Source organism: Trachypithecus francoisi, unplaced genomic scaffold, assembly GCF_009764315.1.
Source record: "Trachypithecus francoisi isolate TF-2019V2 unplaced genomic scaffold, Tfra_2.0 Lachesis_group11, whole genome shotgun sequence".
NCBI lineage: Eukaryota > Metazoa > Chordata > Mammalia > Primates > Cercopithecidae > Trachypithecus > Trachypithecus francoisi.
In genome coordinates this window covers 28,946,175-28,969,208 of record NW_022681456.1, presented here as the reverse complement: position 1 = coordinate 28,969,208, position 23,034 = coordinate 28,946,175, and the positions used below count along the sequence as shown (strand labels likewise).

The 23,034-nt window shown below is 41.7% G+C and overlaps 1 protein-coding gene across 10 annotated transcripts in view; it reads left to right on the top strand.

The window, feature by feature from the left end:
• Window positions 1–19,800, top strand: part of TXNRD1 (thioredoxin reductase 1) — a 136,922-nt gene extending 117,122 nt beyond the window's left edge. For 9 of the 10 annotated variants that reach the window (XM_033220823.1, XM_033220833.1, XM_033220826.1 and 6 more), the window contains 5 exons: window positions 221–377; window positions 4,144–4,251; window positions 5,743–5,838; window positions 8,323–8,457; window positions 17,846–19,800. In XM_033220823.1, coding sequence (XP_033076714.1) covers window positions 221–377; window positions 4,144–4,251; window positions 5,743–5,838; window positions 8,323–8,457; window positions 17,846–17,908 — 559 coding nt within the window. In that variant the 3' untranslated portion in view covers window positions 17,909–19,800. The remainder of the gene's footprint in view (window positions 1–220; window positions 378–4,143; window positions 4,252–5,742; window positions 5,839–8,322; window positions 8,458–17,845) is intronic. The other variant, XM_033220828.1, reaches the window with a different exon arrangement.
• Window positions 19,801–23,034: the final 3,234 nt, after the last annotated feature.

Below are 23,034 nucleotides of genomic sequence, written 5' to 3'. Positions count from 1 at the left end.
TTTCTTAGTTTTCTTGTTTCTTTGATTTTCAGAATAGTGACCAGAATTGTCATGAAAAGCTATTTTGTTCCTTTGAGCTGTTTTGTTATATTTTTAATACATTAGAACGTTGCCCTCAGCTAGAGTCACAATTTTGGGCTTCCCTGGGAAAACAGAGGATTTTGTTCTCCTTAATTAATAATGGTAATTAATGATTATTTTTAACTGTATAAAATTGCAGGACTGGAAAAATACCTGTCACAGATGAAGAACAGACCAATGTGCCTTACATCTATGCCATTGGCGATATATTGGAGGATAAGGTGGAGCTCACCCCAGTTGCAATCCAGGCAGGAAGATTGCTGGCTCAGAGGCTCTATGCAGGTTCCACTGTCAAGGTGAGTGTTGTGCTTGTTGCCCGTTAGATACTGTTGTCAGCAATACTCCCAGTTCCTTATTTAGGGGGCACTTGGGAAGTTTTGCAGATCTTGAATAATTTAGTTATTTTGGTGATGGCATCCTAGATATCCTTTATTAGCTGTATTTCAGACAAGATATTATTAAGGCTGCTGTACATTGTGACTTTATTATGAAAACTGACACTCGACCGCGCACAGTGGCTCAGGGCTGTGATTACAGGACTTTGGGAGGCTGAGGCAGGCCGATCACCAGGTCAGGAGTTCAAGACCAGCCTGGCCAACATGGTGAAACCCCGTCTCTACTAAAAATACAAAAATTAGCCGTGTGTGGTGGCGTATGCTTGTAATCCCAGCGACTCTGGAGGCTGAGGCAGGAGAATTGCTTGAACCGGGAACTGGGAGGTGGAGGTTGCAGCAAGCCAAGATCGCGCCACTGTACTGCTGCCATGGCTACAGAGCAAAACTCTGTCTTAAAAAAAAAGAAAATTGACATCTTGGATTCACACTATGAATAAAAAGAACTTGATTAATAGGTTTTAGCACTATTGTTGAATAGTGTATATCCATATACTCTAAATAGTTACATTTTATATCTATGTCATCATTACCAATAGAAATAAAATGTTCTGAGTCTTTTTATGGCACTTATCTAGGCTATAAAAGGACTTGAGGATTTAGGTAATGGTGTCGGTATGCAAAGCAGCTTAAACCACTCTTCAGGCCTTATTACCCAGTCCTTAGAAAATAATCTGTCTTAGAATGTTGAATACATTAAATGTTATATTAAATTTTAAAGTGATTTTTTAAAAGCCTGTATAGGATGTTAAAACTCTTCAGTCACTTTGGGAGGCCGAGACGGGCGGATCACGAGGTCAGGAGATCGAGACCGTCCTGGCTAACACGGTGAAACCCCGTCTCTACTAAAAATACAAAAACTAGCTGGGCGAGGTGGCGGGCGCCTGTAGTCCCAGCTACTAGGGAGGCTGAGGCAGGAGAATGGCGTAAACCCAGGAGGCGGAGCTTGCAGTGAGCTGAGATCCGGCCACTGCACTCCAGTCCGGGCGACAGAGCGAGACTCTGCCTCAAAAAAAAAAAAAAAAAAAAAAAACTCTTCAGTATGTTTCATGGGACTAGATGGCCAGAAAAGAATAAAGACAGCTGTTTTTTAAAAAGGATTCCAGAAACATTAGTTGTAAATAATGTTGGCGTTACCCATTTTCCTTATCATGGTTTCAGTTGGTTACAGTAATGGGAACCTCAAAGAGTGATGCTAGCAAAATTTGTGACCTGGGGTTACTTGGGAAGTAATATAATAAAATCTCGTATTTTGAATTAATGGATTGAGGGTGAAGACATTGAATGCCAGATTGATTATTTAGGGAATAGCAGTTGGTTCATATTACTATTTAGAAAATTTAGAATAAATTTAACAAGACTGCCTCTTTGAATTACATCTTGTGTGCATTGTTGCAGTTGTTGCGTATCGGGTATCTCAGTATAGCTTGAGATTGGATGCATTTAATTTATTCTTAAATTCATATCTCAGTGGTTTCCTTAAAAAAAAAAAAACGCTAAATCATTGAATGGAGTTGTGCTTTAAAGTAAGATATGGCTGGGCACAATGGCTCACACCTGTAACCCAGCACATTGGGAGGCTGAGGCAGGAGGATCACTTGCCCAGGAATTTGAAACCAGGCTGGGCAACATGGCGAAACCCTATCTCTACAAAATATACAAAAAATGAGATGGGTGAGGTGGCGTGTGCCTCTAGTCCCAGCTACTCAGAGGGCTGAGGTGGAAGAATAAACTGAACTTGGGAGGTCAAGGCTGCAGTGAGCTGTGATCATGCCACTGCAGTCCAACCTGGGCATCAGAGTTTTTTGTCTCCAAAAAAACAGAAATTCATGAGTCTTTTTGTTTCCTTGGACATACTATTGTATGTCTCAGCCATAATCTAGAAGACCTCTGTAGACCTCAGGAACTCTCTTTACACATGCAATTCCATCCGCTTTGGTTTTCTGACTTGCAACTTGAAACCACCTTGGCTTACAAGAAAGACCCTGGGCTCTGTTTGAGCTCTCCCTCCCTGTACTGAGGCTTAGAAACTGCCTCTGAGCAGTAAGCTGGAGCAGTCACAGGACTCATCTCATTTGTTTCCCTTCCCTCCGGGATCACAGGCTTGCACTGCCTCTTGGTCAGTGTCTTAAAAAGTGTTGCTCCATCCTTGTCTGGTTTTCTAGTTGTTTAAAGCAGGAGGGTGAATCTAGTCCCTGATATACCATTGTGGTGTAAGTGATTGTCTGCCTTTACTTTTAAATTAGAATTCCAAGGGTCTATGTATTTTTTTTAGAGAAAATTGATTATATTTATTGTTTCTAGAGGCGAGCATGTTTTAAAGATTTTATCTCCCTGTTTTAGAGAGTGAGAATTGCACTTCTCTTATTTTAAACGCAGAATGTTACTTTGGATCACCTCTGTGTATAACCGCTAGGCTTTTACCAGATGGCATTATAAACCCTTGGCATTTACGTAATATATTTTTTCACAATTCACAGCAGCATATTAAAGGTTCTGAGAAACCTGATAGAGGAACTCATTTATTTGCTTAATCCAGCTCTTTACAAGTTCATTTGACTATGGAATCCTCTTGTCCTCTGTACCTATTAACATCGTACAGTATGCTTTGAAAATAGTCCTAAGAGTTAACCTTTTTTCCCTCATGGTTTTCTTTACCATTTTAATGGCTGCATAGTGCAGTTTTACATTAAGAGTATGAACTATAGAATCACTTTCTGATTGGGATTTTTTTTTTTTTTTACTTTTTTTTTTGAGATGAAGTCTCACTCTTGTCCCCCAGGCTGGAGTGCAATGGTGCGATCTCGGCTCACTGCAACCTCCTCCTCCCAGGTTCAAGCGATTCTCCTGCCTCAGCCTCCCAAGTAGCTGGGATTACAGGCACCTGCCACTATGCCCAGCTAATTTTTGTTATTTTTAGTAGAGATGGCATTTCACCATGTTGGACAGGCTGGTCTCGAACTCCTGATCTCAGGTGATCCACCCGCCTCAGCCTCCCAAAGTGCTGGGATTACAGGCATGAGCCACCATGCCCGGCCCTAATTGGGATTTTTAAGCTATTCCAGTATTCCCACTATTGAGTATTACAGCAATGTTCAATTAATACATGTAGCCTTTTCTGTATATCAGACTATTACTATGTTAGTATTGTATATTATAGTAAAATATAGTAATAGATCATCTATATGTTAAATTATATCTGTAATCTTATTATAGATTTCTATAGGTGGGATTATTGGGCCAAAAGGATAAAATGTTTTATAGCTGTTAATATGTATTACCTAATTGATGTTTTAAATAAATCTTTTAATTTTTTATCACTGATAATACAAGACTATCAGATTTGGGTACACCAGTATTATTTTTGGCTGCTTTATTAAGGGGAAAGAAAGTGTGTCATTGTTGATAACATCAGTTATTTGATGGATAGAGAAGCTGCATGAATCTTTTTCTCATAGTCTTACTAGACTTCACACTTTTACTAAACTTTTCAAATAAGTTAATGGTTCTCAATGTAGTAGAATATCTGGGATTGAGACTTCACATACTTTTGGTAGAAATTTATTACTCTTATTTCCTTTGTCAATTTTGAACTGTCTTGAAGTGTACCTTTCTTTTTTTAAGTTAGAACTTTGCCTTATTATAACTCCTTACCTCCATTTTTAAACAGTGTGACTATGAAAATGTTCCAACCACTGTATTTACTCCTTTGGAATATGGTGCTTGTGGCCTTTCTGAGGAGAAAGCTGTGGAGAAGTTTGGGGAAGAAAATATTGAGGTGAGTTCTTTTCCTCTTTTCTCCTATGTTATATCACTACTTTTTTTTCTTCAGAATTTTAACGTATACAGAAGAGTTGAAAAATAGTACAAAGAATTTCCATATACCCATTATCCAGATTCGTATATTACTAACATTGTGCCAATTTATTTTATACACTTTTAGTAGTTTCTCATTCTCTGTGTATGTGTGTGTTTCTGTGAATCATTTGAGAGTAAGTTGAATGCTCTTTTACCCCTAAATACTTTATTGTGTATTTCTGTGAATGAGGGCATTTTCTTATGTAACCATAGTGTAGTTACCACTTTTAGGAAATTTAGTATTGGTGTAATAATTTTTATCTGATTTAACTTTCATTTTCTAATTCTGTCAGTTGGCCCAATCATATTTCCTTTTAATTTTAAAAATCACATTTATTGATTTCTCTTGATTAATTATAGGAAAATGAAAAGAAAAAATAAAAATTAACATTTCCACTGCTCCATTAGTACTATTTGTCTCTAGCATTATCCTCTAATTTGTACTAACTTTTCTGCTCACATTTTATCATGGAGTCAAGGAAAATGCACGTGAAACACACTATTTCTATATACACAAATAATGCCACCCAGAAGAACTGCTATTTTAAATCATTTTGGGGACAAGTTCCAATAAAACCTTCTGAAAGACCAGGTTTGTGAACAAGTCAATTTTTTTTTATATAAAAGCCTATTGCCCAGGCTGGAGTGAAACGGCCCAATCTTGGCTCACCATTAATTTAATGGGTTACATTAAATTTTGTAACCCATGTTTATTTTTAAAATTATATAATTTATCACAACATGGAAGAACACTTCTTATGTCTTCATAGTCAATTTGGTCATAAAAGGTAGCGAATCATGTTTTGAACTGAGGGTAGCAGCTGGAGGAGAAAAAAAATCCATTTAGTCAACCAGGAATTACATCAGTAAGGATGCTATCCTTCCAACCTTCCTTCCTCCCTCCCTTCCTCCTTCCTTCATTCCTTCCCTGTCTCCTTCCTTCACTGCTTTTAGTGAACAATGCCAAAGGAGGAAATGTCTTTTGGAAGCATTTAGCAAGAGAACTAGATAATTACCATAATTGATCCTGGCACCTTACTTGTTTTTTGCCCAAGTTGTCATTCACATTGGGTAACAAGATAGTATTGAGGTCTGTATATGTGTGTGTTTTCAGTGTAAGACAGCAGGTAATTAAATGGCTTATTTCTGTCATTCCCTCACTCTTTTTTGTTATTAGTTAGGGTGTACTCTTTTGAGGTTGAGATACATAATTAAAGGCTGAGCTTATATAGCAAAAGTGCTTGACAGCAAGGAGTGTAAAGTCATTTACCTTTTGACCAGATTCCTATTCCATGAATTTTATTAATGAAAGTCTACTTACTAAAGAGTCTCCACTGTCTTGCACCAGGTATGTTTGACAGACTTACTGTTTAAAATAATGGGTCTAAATTTTGCTTTTTTATCTTTTTAGGTTTACCATAGTTACTTTTGGCCATTGGAATGGACGATTCCATCAAGAGATAACAACAAATGTTATGCAAAAATAATCTGTAATACTAAAGACAATGTAAGTGCAATTCTCAATCATTTCCAATAATTTTATTTAGTTTTTCTTTTCTTTTCTTTTTTTTTTTTTTTTTGAGATGGAGTCTTGCTCTGTCGCCCAGCCTGGAGTGCAATGGCGCTGTCTTGGCTCACTGCAACCTCTGCCTCTCAGGTTCAAGCGATTCTCCTGCCTCAGCCTCCCGACTAACTGGGATTACAGACTCGCACCACCACACCGGCTAATTTTTGTATTTTTTTAGTAGAGACAGGGTTTCACCATGTTGGCCAGGCTGGTCTTGAACACCTGACCTTGTAATCCGCCTGCCTCGGCCTTCCAAAGTGCTGGAATTACAGGTGTGGGCCACCACACCCGGCTTTAGTTTTTAATATATAGCTTAGTTGGTCACATGGTGCAGATGGCATTCCTTCAGTATTTCGCCTGCCACTTGTCTCAGGTAACAGGTATCAGCGGCCAGCAAGGACCTTGGCTGTACTGCCTGCTCCCTCATCATCTTCACTGGCACAGAGCCCTGCACTTAGTCAACAGGAGCCAAAACTTACTGAGTGAAGGAACCAAAGGCACAACTTGAGAATTGTCTGTGTTTGTGTTTATAGAAGAGGAACAATAAAGTCATAGACTATCTAAATATAATTAATAACAAAAAAGAACAGGAGCAACGCACATTTGATTCTCAGCAGCTGGCACTACTGAGAAAGAGCCCTTAATTGAGTTCTAAGATTTGATTGCCTGCTGCTACATGTAACACTAGTCTGGTGTTCTTACATGTAAATCTAAGGTATTTTAAGTGCTTCTTAGTAGTTCTTCCCACAGATATACTTTATTCATACCCTAAACCCCCAATTGTCAGGGTGTATATGTGTAAGAGTACAATATGCAATACATTACAGTACTTCTTTTTTTTTTTTTTTGAGATGCAGTCTCACTCTGTTGCCCGGGCTGGACTGCAGTGGTGGGATCTCGGTTCGCTGCAATCTCCGCCTCCCAGGTTCAAGCGATCCTCCTGCCTCAGTCTCCGAAGTAGCTGGGATTACAGGCACCCACCACCACGCCCAGCTATTTTGTATTTTTAGTAGAAATGGGGTTTCACCATGTTGGCCAGGCTGGTCTCAATCTCCTGACCTCAGGTGATCTGCCTGCCTTGGTCTCCCAAAGTGCTGGGATTATAGGCATGAGCCACTGTGCCCGGCCTATTACAGTACTTTTTTAGCAGACACCTGTGAAAGCCTGTGAGCAAACTTTATACCTCACAGGGTTTTTTTCCATATGTATGAAATGAGGGATTGGATAATTTATATTTTTAAAGTTTTTTGACTGCTGCCACACATTGTAACCTGGGACACAGGTATACATATACACACATTCTCTTTAAGTAGTGTATTGACTCTTAAGAAAACTGATCTTTTTAACTTAGCTGACACTTTTTAAAGAAATGACCTCAGTAAAAGTATAAATGATGTTAAAGAACCTATATGTTAAAAGCCTAGTAAACTCTGATATTGTTTTAATCTTGAAATTGGAATATAATTAAGCCATGTGTCCTATTTGGAAACTACTGCTTTAGGCAGTAGGACAGTTACAGGTTGGTTTTTTGGTAGAACCAAGGGTTTTAGAAAAATTCCTGAATCCTCTGCAAAAAAGATTCAAATGAATATACTAGAATAACCCATAAAGAGCTACACAGCTAACATAAAAAACAATTGTATATATAGTTTTCTTTTTCTTATCTATGTTTTTTTATTTGAGATGGAGTCTCATTATGTTGCCAGGCTGGAGTGCTGTGGCGTGATCTTGGCTCATTGCAACCTCTGACTCCCTGGGTCAAGCGATTCTCCTGCCTCAGCCTCCTGAGTAGCTGGGATTACAGGCACGCACCACCACGCCCAGCTAATTTTTGTATTTTTGCCTTTTGTATTTTTTCTCATAAAATGAGTAATCACTTGTAGCTGTTTCTTGTCCCTTCATTCCTGCTTGAAGTGAACATCATACTCTCTGTTTTGGTTCATGTTGGGGAGTCTTTAGGCTAAATAGCTGCTAGTAGCAGTCATTAAAGTCTCTGGCCATTTTTCCAGGTGCAGTGGCTCACACCTATAATCCCAGCACTTTGGGAGGCCGAGGTGGGTGGATCACCTGAGATCAGGCGCTCGAGACCAGCATGGCCAACATGGCAAAATGCGTCTCTACTAAAAATACAAAAAAATTAGGCGGGCGTGGTGGCGTGTGCCCATAGGGTCCCAGCTGAGGCTGAGGCAGGAGAATCGCTTGAATCCAGGAGGCGGAGGTTGCAGTGAGCGGAGATCACACCATTGCCATTGCACTCCTGCCTGGGCAACAAGAGCGATACTCCATCTCAAAAAAAAAAAGTCTCTGCTCATTTTTGAGTTACATTTTTAAGAAATAGACTGGAGAAATGCTCTAAGGCTGTGTAGGAAGAGAAGGGGAGAAAAATCAGCTTAATTGCATTATTGTTTTTTTTTTTAACCTTAGGAACGTGTTGTGGGCTTTCACGTACTGGGTCCAAATGCTGGAGAAGTTACACAAGGCTTTGCAGCTGCACTCAAATGTGGACTGACCAAAAAGCAGCTGGACAGCACAATTGGAATCCACCCTGTCTGTGCAGAGGTGGGTCATCTATACTTCTACAGTTTAAAAATGTACACCACCCAGCTTATACGTGGCAGATCTAGGACCCTGAGTTTGATAATGATTCCTCGAAAGAGGGCCTTGTCTCTAAAAATTAGTTTTCATATTTCAATATTGATTGCTCATTGTATGAGCTGGAGGCTTCTGTCATATCATTAAGTGGTAAAAATTATGAGAGTGAGTTATAGAGCTGTGCCTTAAATATTTTATTTATCATATCTTCTAAATTATTTTCATGGCAATCAGTTAATAATGGAAGAGCTTCCATCTTAGTTATTCCACAGCTATCTTGAGGCTAATTGATACTGTCTGCCTCTTCAGCTTACAGTATCAGTGAATGAGATTTGAAAATGATGCTTTCCAAAGATCAAATGACAGTAGAACTAGAAATTGACCAGTCTAGGCCTCTGGGTGTCAGTGTTTCTTCGCTGCCAGTTATCATCCAAGAGTTAAATATTGTAATACCTAACTGCATAGGAATGGTAAGCCAAAAATGTGTTTATATTGGAGAACTTCGGAAGATGTGGGAGGAGGCATGTCATACTATACCAGTTTATATATGGAGTTGAAAATTGCAGTGATTATCTGTTGTAGCCAGTGGCTTCCAGGGTGTATATTGCACTTGCGCGCACACACACACACACACACACACACAGTGGCTTCCAGGGTGTATATTGCACTTGCACACACACACGCACACGCACACACGCACGCACGTTCTTGCCAGATTTCATTCAGCAGCTCCATGACTGGTTGCTCTCTGTTCATGATTGCCTTTGTACAACTGAACTCATTGCTAAGTATGCGGAATGTCAGCCTTAAGACCTGGAAAAACGTTTTAGCTTTCTTTTGCTTTGTCTTCTCTGTGATCAAGAATCTTCCTCTATTAATAGGTACCTGGCTGGGATATAAGCCTAAAATACTAACATGTTGAGAGATTAGAGCATCATTTATTTCTTTCATTTATAGAAAGCTTCTGTTTTTGTGATGGAAATAGAATTAAGCTTCAAAAAATATAAAAACTGAAGTCTTGATTAATGTGTGATTGATCTTTTATATGGTGTAATGACTCAAACTGCCTGTGTTGGGAAGGAGCCAATTAACTTTGCTTTCTTGAGTACATTAGTTTCCCAGGGCTACTGTAACAAAATACCACAAACTGGGTGGCTTAAAAATAGTAGACATTTTCTCTCTCTCAGTTCTGGAGGCTAGAAGTCCAAACTCAAGATGTCAGCAGGGCCAAGCTCCCTCCAAAGGCACTAGGGAAGAATCCTCCCTTGCCTCTTCCTCTGCCTTCTGGTAGCAATGGCAATCCTTGGCGTTCCTTAGCTTGCAGATGTATCACTTTAATCTCTGCCTCCCTCTTCACATAGGCTTATCCCCTGTGTGTCTGTGTCCAAATTTCCCTCCTCTTTCTTATAAAGAAACTCCAGTCATTGGATTAGGGTCCACTCTAATCCAACATGATCTCATTTTCACTTGATTACATCTGCAAAGACCCTATTTCCAGAGTCACAAATACTGGGGGTTAGGACTTGATCATGCCTTTTGGGGTTATGGGGACACAATTCAACCTACAATAGTGAGTGTATTTAAAAATGTAGATGCCGTTTCAAAATACTCACAAGCTTCAACAACCATTTTTGATAGGGATGAAAGAAAAGACAGTTTTATTGTCTTTTGTATATGAGTGTCTAATTTTTTGTCTGAATTCAGCTCTCAGTGGGCTTGTTGAAAGAAAAACTGCTGTGTGCTGGCCTCTGACCCCCTCAGGAGGCTGTTGTGCTGCAATCCAGCAGCAGCGTGCACAGCAGCATCTGGCAGGGTGACTGCCAGCTGGGCAGAAGGATGCAGTGAGGATGCAGGACGTCTCCTAAAGCCCATGGCTGTGGGGAGGTCAGCCAAAGGTCTGTTCTCCTTAGTATGCCTGGCACATTTCGGGCTGTGCATCTCCATCTGTTGGTCCTCTTATGTTGTTGAAGCTCAGAGGCTGAGTTTTCTGATGCTTTGATAGGACTCTGATATTTTTGTTTTCCCCAAGCTATTGACTGATAAACAAGATAAAAAATTGGGTGAAATCGCACTCTGTGAACACAGTTGTCAAGCTGTGTGCACAGTGCCGTGCTGGACACTGGGGACACAGCAGGGATTTGAGATAAGCTTAGGAGGAGAGGAGACAGCTGGGTGATGTGCCAGTTAACAGTTCCGTCTGACAGGTCCTAGGATCAGGGTAGATCTAAAGTGCTGGAGGCACCGGGGTGCCACCTTTGTGGTCTTTGGCTCAGGGATTCTTGTGATCTGTTTTTTTTACTCACAGAGCACTTCTGACCCAGATGTGTGGGGGTTTTGCTCACACGAACAACCGGTTCTCCAGCTTTCTAGACACCAACTGGGTGACCTATAACATAACTCAATTCTGATACCAGCTGCCTGGAGTTAGCATCAGATCCTACAAGGGCTCATTCCCGTAAGACTGCCACCACTGCAGAGGCCAGTGTCAAGCCCAGGACTCCTATACTTCTGACCTACCAGCTATAAAGTCAAGGGATTCCCACGGCTCACAGAACTCAGGAATAAACTTTACTTGTATTTACTTGTTTATTATAAAGGTTGCAACTCAGGAACAGCCCAATGGAAGAGATACACAGGGCAAGGTGATTATGGGGAGGCAGGGGACAACAGAGCTTTCATGTCCTCTCTAGGTGTGACACCTTCCCAGCACCTCGATATTCACCAACCTGGAAGTTCTCCAAACCCCTCATTTAGGGATATTTATAGAGGTCCCATTATGTAGGCATGATTGATTAATCATTGACCATTGGTAAGTACCCAATCTCTTGCTCCCTCCCCATATGGAGGGGACCAGAACTGGGGCTAAAAATTCTACCTCTGATGACATGGTTGGTTCCTCTGGCAACCAGCCATCATCTTGAAGCTATCTAGGGCCCCACCAAGAGTCACATCATTAGCATAAGCTCAGGTGTGGTTGAAAGGGGCTCATTATGAATAGCAAAAGATGCTCATCTCACTAGTGTCATTCAGGAAATTCCTGGGTTTTTGAAGCTCCCTTGCCAGGAATCAGGGACAGGATGGAAGACCAAATATGTATTTCTCATCATTTCACAATATCACAGGATGTTGGGGCAGGATGATTCTGGAGGGAGTTCTTACCTAAGACTAGAAGAATGTGTGGATGTTAGCTAGTGAGAGAACACTGTACAAAAGGCCTGTGTGGGAAAAAGGATGGCTCATTCAAGGAACTGAAAAAGACTCTCAGTATTGCCATAGCTTAAAGAGCTTAGAGAGTTAAAAAAAAAAAAAATATATATATATATATTTTTTTTTTTTTTTTTTGAGACGGAGTCTTGCTCTGTCACCCAGGCTGGAGTGCAGTGGCGCGATCTCGGCTCACTGCAAGCTCCGCCACCCGGATTTACGCCATTCTCCTGCCTCAGCCTCCCGAGTAGCTGGGACTACAGGCGCCCGCCACCTCGCCCGGCTAGTTTTTTGTATTTTTTAGTAGAGACGGGGTTTCACCGTGTTAGCCAGGATGTTCTCGATCTCTTGACCTCGTGATCCACCCGTCTCGGCCTCCCAAAGTGCTGGGATTACAGGCTTGAGCCACCGCGCCCGGCCTATTTATTTTTTATATATATATGCTAGAGAAACAGGTGGGTAAGTGATGGTCTTGTAAACTAAGGAAGGGTATTTTGACTGCCTTTGGGGCATTGTGATTCAGCCAAAAGGTCTAAAGCAGGGAGTAACATGGTTAGGTACATTGTTCGGAAACATTCCTCCAGCTACACCATGGAAGCTGGACTGAGTGGGCAAGTGGAGTGGCAGATCCAGTTATGTGGCTGGTGAGGTAGATGATAGTGGCCGGAGGCGTGGCAGTGGAAATGGAGTGACACTGTTGTATTTCAGGGTAGAGTTGATAGTACTTGCCAACTGGCTGGGAATGGGAAGAGGGAGAGCTGAAGACCACTCAGGTTTGTGTCCTACAGCAGGAAGTAATAGCAAGAGCAGACTCGTGACAGTGATGATGAGACCACTAATGTGTATGAGGGCCTACTGTGTGCTGAGTACTGTGTCCCTGCCTGTTGACTAACTTAGTCCTTATAAGCACCCCATGCGGTGGATGGGGTAGTGTATCTGTTTGACAGATGAGGAAACCAAGAACGAAGAGGTTGAGTAACTTGCCCATGGTTACCCAGCCTGGTCATGGCCGAGCTGGGATTCAAACCCAGGCAGTCCAGACCCCAAAGCACCACACTGTGCAGGTGATACTGCATCTCCTCAGACTGTCCTACCATCTTTGGCATAGAATTTAAAATGGAAATGATTCTCGGTGGCAGCACAAATGTAGTGGAGACACACAAACCAGGGTTGTAATCTCACTCAGCAAATTCCTCTCAATGAGACCTGGGCATACCACCCAGGTTTTCAGAAGCTTTGTTTCCACATTAAATAAAATAAGAGGCCAGGCGTGGTGGCTGACTCCTATAATCCCAGCACTTTGGGAGCCTGAGGCGAGTGGATCACTTGAAGCCCAGAGTTTGAGACCAGGCTGACCACATAGCAAAACCGCATCTCTACCAAAAATAACAAAAAATTAACTGTGCATGGTGGCATACGCCTATAATTCCAGCTATGTGGGAGACTTGAGGCACAAGAATCACTTGAACCCAGGAGGCAGAGGTTGTACTGAGCCAAGATCATGCCACTGCACTCCAGCCTGGGCTACAGCGAGACCCTGTCTGAAAAAAAAAAAAAGAGTAAAATGGCCTGGCTCAGTGGCTCACACCTGTAATCCCAGCAATTTAGGAGGCCAAGGTGGGCAAATCATCTGAGATCAGGAGTTCGAGACCAGCCTGGCCAATATGGCAAAACCTTGTCTCTACTAAAGATACAAAAATGGCCTGGTGCGGTGGTACATACCTGTAGTCCCAGCTACTCGGGAGGCTGAGGCATGAGAGTTGCTTGAATCCGGGAGGTGGAGGTTGCAGTGAGCCGAGATTACAATACTGCCTTCCAGCCTGGAGCGAGACTCTGTCTGAAAATAAATAAATACATAAAACAAAATAAGAGAATATCTAACTGTAGGGTTGATTAAAATGCAATCTGTAAAGTGTGTAGGAGAGTTCCTGGCATTTAATAGATGCTGAATAGCTGCATCTGTTAGCTGCTTTTTTCCCCAGGATATTATAGAAGATGTGGCTGTGGCTTGCAAGGGGAGAAGATGTGGCTGAACTGAAAGGTTGTCATGACAGTATTTTTAATGGGGGTTGGAGAGGGATATATATTGTGAAAAAGCTCCAGTCATTTTTTTTTTTTTTGTAAACCCTGGTTATGAACTGCTTGCTTTGATACTGGATTTTGAAAAACCAAAGGCTTTAAACTCCTAGTTATGGACATTTTTAAAAATTATTTTTAACTGACACAATAATTGTACATATTTATGGGGTACATAGTGATATTTTGAAACACAGAGTTTATAGTAATCAGATTAGGGTAATTAGCCTATTTCACTGACCATTTCTTTGTGTTGAACATTCCATGTCCTTTCTTCTAGCTATTTGAAAGTATGCATTATTGTTTAACTGTAGTTATCCTAAGCTGCTATACAACATATTCCTCCTATCTGGCTATAATTTTATATCCTTTAACAAATCTCTCCCTATCTGCTTCTCCCAACTCTTCCCAGCCTCTAGTAATCTCTGTTCTTTTTACTTCTGTGAGTAAGCTAGCACAGTCACTGTGGACAACAGTATGGAGGTTCCTCAAAAAACTACAAGTAGAGCTACCATATGATCCAGCAATCCCACTACTTACTGGGCATTTATCCCAGGGAAGTTTTTGTTTGTTTGTTTGTTTGTTTTAAAGCTTCTTGATCTAGGAAGAGTGAAACTTGGTGTTAGGGGTTCATAGAAGGAACTCTTTTCTCTGCCAAATGCTGGGTTCTGACTTGGATAGTAATTGGATTTGCTACTGGACCCACTGTTTTTATCATCCAGACATATCCTGTAGGGAATGCTGTTCAGATGTGGTCCACAGAATGTTTGTTATTAGTCCATAATGAGAGGAGGATAGAAACGAAGAAGAAAGTTTAGAAATTTTAACAATAATTTGACAGTGACTGATCTAATAATAAACAATGGTGTGTTAATTTTACATGCCTTTTAAAATTTCATTTCCCCAGTACATTGTCAGTGAATTTCACAAGTGTTAGTCCAGTGGATTAATTAGAAATAATAATAATTTTTAAACCAGTCCTGAGTACTGCTTTAAAGTGAGTGCTCAAAAATAGCCGCAGCTCCACGGCCAGCTGTGGTAGGCTGGCACAGTGACTCACTTTGGTAAAAATCCTGGGCAGTTGAGAGCAATCTTTGACTCTGAGGAGTAATTACTTACAAAAGTTGACAAATTCCTTAGCAAAGTAATTTGCAAAGGGAATTACTAGAATTCTGGAATTGCTGTAAGAGGAGAGGCTACTCTTATTTTGACTGAAGTCCTGTGTGAGAGGGATTCTCAGCGCCTGGGGTATTAGCAATGCATTTGCCTTATTCAGTGTGAGATGGAGTTGGTGGTCATTTATTCTGAACACCTGAGCCGCAGTCATTGAGTAGGAAACGGATTACACATCATTTTGAGTAGTAATTTCAACAAATCAAATTCACTTGTAGAGGAGAAAAACAATAGTTCAAGAGGAAAGCATTTGAAAATACTTCTTTGTAATGTCTTAAAACGAATTTTAGTGTCAAATATTAAAAGTTTTGGTGTTTTTTGCTTGTTTTTAATTTAATAGTCAGTATAATCCCACTCTAAAGTGAGGGAGCCTTCGGTGGCTAGAAGTGGCGGGGACAGACACAAGTATGTGAGGTGGAAAGCCTCCAGCAGTTCCTGACCCTTGTACGAGTCCTGTGTGTTGGGATGGAAGGGCACGGAGGCTGCCCCTTCTGCTCATTTTTTAAAAATACATGTTTTTATAAAAATTCTAAAACTGTTGTGTACGAATGAAAGCTGTCAAAGTTGACCTCAGCAGGTTTTTTCATTTATTTGAGACAGGTTCTTGACACCCAGACTGGAGTGCAGTGGTGTGATCGCTCACTGCAGCCTTGTCCTTTCAGGCTCAAGCAATGTTCCTGCCCCAGTCTCCTGAGTAGCTGGGACTACAGGCACATGCCACTGTTCCCAGCTTATATATATATATTTGAGAGAGACAGGGTTGCCTTATGTTGCCCAGACTGGTCTCAAACTCCTGGGCTCAAGCAGTCCTCCTGCCTTGGCCTCCCAAAGTGCTGGGATTGCAGACGTGAGCCATGGTGCCTGGCCAGTTTTTTATTTAGACTGATCGATGATGGCAGTTTGGCTTCCTCCATCTTTTTAACATAAGAACAACATCAGTATAAGAAAAAACAGATAAGAGCTCATTTTGGTGGATTTAGTTTTGTATCCAAATCTCCTACAAGTTCTATTTCTAAATCAGTTTCTGAGAAATGGAACCCAGGCTTGCAAATTGATAAGCCTGGAATTTGTTTAAAAGTCTTCTTTGGCTCTTCATTTTTTCCCTCATTTTAAAAATGGAAAAGAAAGCATGTTTGAATTGCCCTTAATACCCCTTTCTAATACAGCTATTTTTATGATCATGTATTGTTTCCCCGTCCTCATCTGTACTCATACATTTTTTTAAACAAAAGAATTCTATTGCCTTTCCAAAGAAGTTGTACTAGTTTACAATGTCACCAGCATTGCATATAAGAGTGCTAATTAAAATGTTGCAAAATTCAGTGTCAATGTTTTTTCTATAATGAGTATGAAAAGGATAACCATTGGCCCAGCACAGTGGCTCATGCCTGTAATCTCAGCACTTTGGGAGGCCGAGGCGGGTGGATCACCTGAGGTCAGGAGTTTGAGACCAGCCTGGTCAACTTGGTGAAACCCTGTCTCTACTAAAAATCCAAAAATTATCTGGGCATGGTGGCAGGCACCTGTAATCTCAGCTACTCGGGAGACTGAGGCAGGAGAATTGCTTGGACCTGGGAGGCAGAGGTTGCAGTGAGCCAAGATTGTGCCACTGCACTCCAGCCTGGGTGACAGAGTGAGACTCTGCCTCCAAAAAAAAAAAAGGATAACTATTTCAAGGATTTTAGCACATCTTTGCTAACAACGATGAGCCTCTTTCTTTTTATAATGATTGTTTTTTGGGGGGGTCTGAATTATCCATATTTTCTGATGCATTTGTATTATAAAACTTTTAAAGATAGTGGCCATTAGTATTTGGTCTGGAGTTTTTTGAGAAGTAAAGGCTTTGTCACCCTCTGAAGCTAAAACAGACAAGATTTTTCTCAGTATTGTTCTTCTCTTACACAAAACTGTCTTCCCCCTTATTCATAAGTGTTTTTGTTTTTATGTACAGGCAATCTTGAGCAGTAACAAGTAAAAATTGTCCAAAACTGTCAAGTCACACAAATGTTTGCAAGGATGTGAAACAAGGAGAACTTGTTAGTCACTGCAAATGAGAGTATAGGTTGGTTCAGGTACCTTGAAAATCTAGTCAAGCCAAAGTTTCACCTGCCCTCTGACCCAGCAGTTGTACTTCAGCTTTATGTGCAAGGAGATGTGCTGGAATGTCACAGCATTGTATTGCAAAGAGCACATTGGCAACAGCTTGGATGGCCAGCAGAAGGAGCCCAAATGTGTGATTCATATTCACTAGTTGAATAATTAAATACTACAATATACACTATATACACTAGACTGTATGTGTTGTTCTATCACTGTAGTGATTGAATTGAACTCTATTCAGTGAAAAAATGGAAGAATTAGCTATTTGTATCCATATGGGATACAAAAAAGCAGGGTAACAGAGGAATCTATATCATCTTGCCGTTTGTAGGTAAAGCTTCTTAAAAAAAACACAAGAGAATGCAGGAAGAAATGCCTAGGAATGATAAGCACCAACTCGGTGGAGGGAAAGGAGGAAAAGGCCATCAGGGTGGCACACATGGGGCTCTAACTGGGAACTTTATACCCTTCTTTATATCCAAAATATTCTATGGTGAATTTCTTTTAGAGGGTTGACAAGCAACTGGGGGTACCTGATTTGTTTTAATCATCCCCATGCTAACAAAATTCTTTAATAGATACAACCTAAATTTTTTTTTCTCTTTCACCTTGGTTTTAAAATGTTTTCCCCCTTTTATTCTCTGGAGAAATAGAAAATATCCTCGATCATACTACTTCTCTGTTTTATTCATTTTGGTAGTCCCCTAAGATGGTTTTAATGCATAAGGCGTTATCTGAACTGTTCCCTGTTGCCTCATTTGCTCAGGCATCTGAAGATGTTGTGCTTTCTCTTCCCCTGCAGGTATTCACAACATTGTCTGTGACCAAGCGCTCTGGGGCAAGCATCCTCCAGGCTGGCTGCTGAGGTTAAGCCCCAGTGTGGATGCTGTTGCCAAGACGCCAAACTACTGACTCGTTTCCGTGCCCAAATCCAAGGCGAAGCTTTCTAGAGGGTTCTTGGGCTCTCGGCACCCACGTATCCTGTGCTTACCACTGCCCAAGGCCCCCTTGGATCTTTTGGATAGGAGTTGGTGAATAGAAGGCAGGCAGCATCACACTGGGGTCACTGACAGACTTGAAGCTGATATTTGGCAGGGCATCGAAGGGATGCATCCATGAAGTCACCAGTCTCAAGCCCATGGGGTAGGCAGTGATGGAACAACTGTCAAATCAGTTTTAGCATGACCTTTCCTTGTGGATTTTCTTATTCTCGTTGTCAAGTTTTCTAATGTTGATTTTTTTTCTTTTTTCTCCATGGTTTTAATGATATTAGAGATGAAAAACGTTAGCAGTTGATTTTTGTCCAAAAGTAAGTCATGGCTAGAGTATCCATACAAGGTGTCTTGTTGCATGGAAGGGATAGTTTGGCTCCCTTGGAGGCTTTGTAGGCTTGTCCCAGGAAAGAGAACTGTCCTGCGGCTGAAATGGACTGTTCTTTACTGACCTGCTCATATATGCCCAAAACAAGTATATCTGCGATCGACTTCTTCTCTCATATATGCCCAAAACAAGTACATCTGCGATCGACTGTAGCCAAATGTGCCTCTGCGTGCTCCGTCACGGATGATTATTATGTTGAGGTCTGTTTAGGAAGGGAAACGGCTCCCTGGGCAGCCATTGCCTGGCATCTGGTGGTACAGTGTGATTCTCACCATTATGTGTCATGGAGGCAGACGTACACCAGAAATGGGGGAGAAACAGGACGTCTCTTTCTGTCTTTAGTTTATTGTGTGTTGGTCTAAGCAAGCTGAGATCATTTGCAATGGAAAACACGTAACTTGTTTAAAAGTTTTTCTGGTAGCTTTACCTTTATGCTAAAAACACAACGTATAATGGTGTTAGGTATCTATTCCTCTCTAAGACTACATTAGTAGGAAAATAAGTCTTTTCATGCTTATGATTTAAATCTTTTGTGGTAATTTCTTTTTAAAGGAAGTTATTAATATCATAAGTTATTATTATTATTTTGGACACAGGTGGATATGAAGGATTTTCATTTAAAAACCAAGTGGTTTTGACTTTTTCTGTTAAATGAACAACTGTGCCTTGTGGAATTTTTGCAGAAGTGTGTATGCTTTGTTAGCATTCCAACTTGCATTATTATAAAGAGGTATTAATGCCTCAGTTATGTGTTTGTCAAGGTAGTGGCTGAGGATTCTATTTCAGCTGTCTTTTCTAACTGTAAGTTGAGTTTTAAACATGTGCTGTGGACATCAGGCCTCCTGCCAGCAGTTCTTGAAGCTCCTTTTTCATTCCTGCTCCTCTATCTACTTGTATTTCTCAGTTACAGCACTGAGTGGTTGTTTCCAAGTACATTTCTGGGCCACCTCAGGGAACCCGTGCATCTGCCTGGCATTTAGGCAGCAGAGCCCCTGACTGTCCCCCCAGGGCTCTGCCTCACGTCCTCGTCTCATCTGGCTCTATGAAGAAATGGGAAAAGGAGAGGCCAGTTGAGGCAGTTGACCATATTCAGTTTTATTTATTTATTTTTAATTTGTTTTTTCCTCCAAGTCCACCAGTCTGAAATTAGCACAGTAGGCAGTATGAGATAGTCAGGCCTAATCATGTTGTGATTCTCTTTTCTTAGTGGAGTGGAATGTTCTATCCCCACAAGAAGGATTATATCGTATAGACCTGTCTTGTTCAGATTCTGTATTTACCCATTTTGTTGAAATATATACTAAGTTCCATGTATTTTTGTTACAAATCTTCTGAAAAATACAAAGCAATGTGAAACATTAAAAGGCATTAATAATATCCACATGTGTGCCTTCTTACTGAATGATGGTCTTGGGAGTCTTTCCAAGAGTATTGAGTAGACCTCTGACATTGTGTTGAAGAACTAGCTGCTGACTAGGCTCCAATGATGCTATGCTGATTTGAGACTGATGAGTTCCTTGCCATTTCCTATCTTCTGGCAGTATCAGGCACGTAGATGGTCAATAAATGTTTACAGAAATGTTGATTACCATGTTCAGATTTTACATTCACATGCACTTAATCTTCTTAGGTATCACTTTTTTTTTTTTTTTTTTTTTTTGAGGTGGAGTCTCGCTGTCTCCCAGGCTGGAGTGCAGTGACCGGATCTCAGCTCACTGCAAGCTCCGCCTCCCGGGTTTACGCCATTCTCCTGCCTCAGCCTCCCGAGTAGCTGGGACTACAGGCGCCCGCCACCTCGCCCGGCTAGTTTTTTGTATTTTTTAGTAGAGACGGGGTTTCACCGGGTTAGCCAGGATGGTCTCGATCTCCTGACCTCGTGATCCGCCCGTCTCGGCCTCCCAAAGTGCTGGGATTACAGGCTTGAGCCACCGCGCCCAGCCGGTATCACTTTTTAAGCAGAAACTCCTCTTTTATGTAATCTTTACCAAAAACCTTCCCAGTTTGTACTTCCTTTCTGTGGTAAGTAGTTGCTGTGTGCTAATAATAACAGCTAAATGAGTGTTTACTGCAACACATGCAGGCACTGTGCTTGACACACCCTGGGTGATGTAATCCTTACAACAATCCTTTTAGAGAAGGTGCTTTTGTGGCCGGGCGCGGTGGCTCAAGCCTGTAATCCCAGCACTTTGGGAGGCCGAGACGGGCGGATCACGAGGTCAGGAGATCGAGACCATCCTGGCTAACACGGTGAAACCCCGTCTCTACTAAAAAATACAAAAAACTAGCCGGGCGACGAGGCGGGCGCCTGTAGTCTCAGCTACTCGGGAGGCTGAGACAGGAGAATGGCGTGAACCCGGGAGGCGGAGCTTGCAGTGAGCTGAGAGCCGGCCACTGCACTCCAGCCTGGGCGGCAGAGCAAGACTCCGTCTCAAAAAAAAAAAAAGAGAGAAGGTGCTTTTGTACCCATTTATAGATGGAGAAACAGCCTTAGAAGTATGAGTCACTTTCTTAGGATTACACAGCCAGTTAATAATGCATCATGTTTTTGAGGCCAGAGTTGGGTCTGTGACTTCAAAGGCCCAACCTCTTAGTTACCTCTCAGTGCCGCCTCCCATTCATCTCTGACAAGTGGAAGCTTTTAGGTCTGCTGTATCAGTTCCTGGGACTTCACATTTTCACATGCCATCAAGCAATGCTATCTGCATGCTTAACAAATACCTTGTCTTGAGATGTTCTAACACTTTCCTAGATGTTCTAACACTTTCCTAACTGGACTTTCCACTGCCAGTTTACTTCCACACTAGAGCCCGGCTTTTATTGCCTGAACTTCCCTGTCTCAAGCCTTTGAGGTTTTCCCAAGGCTTGTAACTAGACCCATAGTCCCCTGCCAGACCCTGGACCTGTTGCCTGCAGCTCTGGCCTGCACTTTCCCTTGCCTGTCCTGGCTGCACCTGCTCTATGTCCCTCAAAGGTCACCTGCTCTATGTAACTTCCAGCTGGTTCTCTACCTGTACTCCCAGGGTTCTCTGTATTGTCTCTAGAGCTCTTTGAATTACTCTGCATGGAGTCTAGTGTGTCTATCTGGTCTATCTGTCACCACCAACTAGATAATGAGGGTTCTTTACCTCTGTGTGCCCCACAGCTTCTAGCACAAGGTCTGGCACTACAGAGGCACTTAGAAGATTGGTGTAATTGGATTGACAGGTAGAGCCATACCTATCAGAGATGGCCATATAGGAAGCCTTTTAATTTCTTCCTGTTATGTCAGGAACCATTGATTTAAATATTAATGAAAGTAGAAAGGGCCTAAACAGAAAAACGGTCAGCCTCACTAGTGAGGGGAAATGCAAATTAAACTGCAGTGAAATGCAAATCAAGCTGCAGTGAGAGACCATTTTGTACCCACTGTGAGTGGCTACTTTTTTTTCTTTGAGACAGGGTCTTGTTCTGTCTCCCAGGCTGGAGTGCAGTGGCGCGAAGACAGCTCACTGCAGCCTCCAACCTCCTGGGCTCAAGCCATCCTCCTACCTCAGCCTCCCAGGTAGCTGAGACTACAGGCATGCACCACCATGCCCAGCTAATTTTTTAAGTTTCTGTGGAGATGGGGTTTTTTGCTCTATTGCCCAGGCTAGTCTTGAACTCCTGGGCTCAAGTGATCACCCTGCCTTGGCTTCCCAAAGTGCTGGGATTACAGGCATGAGCCACTGTCCCCAGCCCGGATGGTTAATTTTATGCGTACCCAGATAGCTGGTAAAATATTCCTGGGTGTCTCTGTGAGGGTGTTTCTGGAAGAGATTAACATTGATTTGAATCAGGAGACAGTAAAGAGGGTCACCCTCACCAGTGTGGGTAGGCATTGTCCAATCCTTGAGGCCCGAATCAAACAAAAGGCAGAAGGGTGAATTTGTTCTTTGCCGTTGAGCTTGGACATCCGTCTTCTCCTGCCCTCAGACCTTGCTGCTCTGGTTCTTGGGACATTAGACTCAGACTAGGACTTGCACCCTTGGCTCCCTGGTCTCAGGCCTTCAGGTTTGGACTGAAACTCCACGACTCACTTTCCTGGGCCTCCAGCCTGCAGATGGGACTGTGGGACTTTTCAGGCCCCATGAGCCAATCCCTCCTAAAAATCTCTTTCCATATTTTATGTACACACATATGTATAAAATCCATTGGTTCTGTTTCTGTGGAGAGCCCTGATGTACCCACTGTATGGCAGATTCTAAGAGTGCCAGTATCCAGTGTTGGCAAAGATGTGGAGCAACTGGAACACTTATTATTATTGCTGGTGGGGATGTAAATTATTCAGTCACTTTGGGAAACAGTGAAGATCAGCATATCAAACATTTCGAAAATGATTTGAAATGTTTTTTTTACATGTTTTAAGAAAACCACTTTATTTGGTAGTTTCAACCAAAAAAAAAAAAAAAGTGCCCTTTTTGTCATTGGATTCACTTAGCATTCATACTTTTTTTCATACAATGAATTTAAATTGCTAAAAGATCATCGACTGGCTTTCTGGTTGGATTTCAGGTAAGATTTGTTTAAGGCCAGAGCTCTTCCTCAATATTTGTTTTTTTCCCAATATTTGATTTTTAAAATATACACATAGAT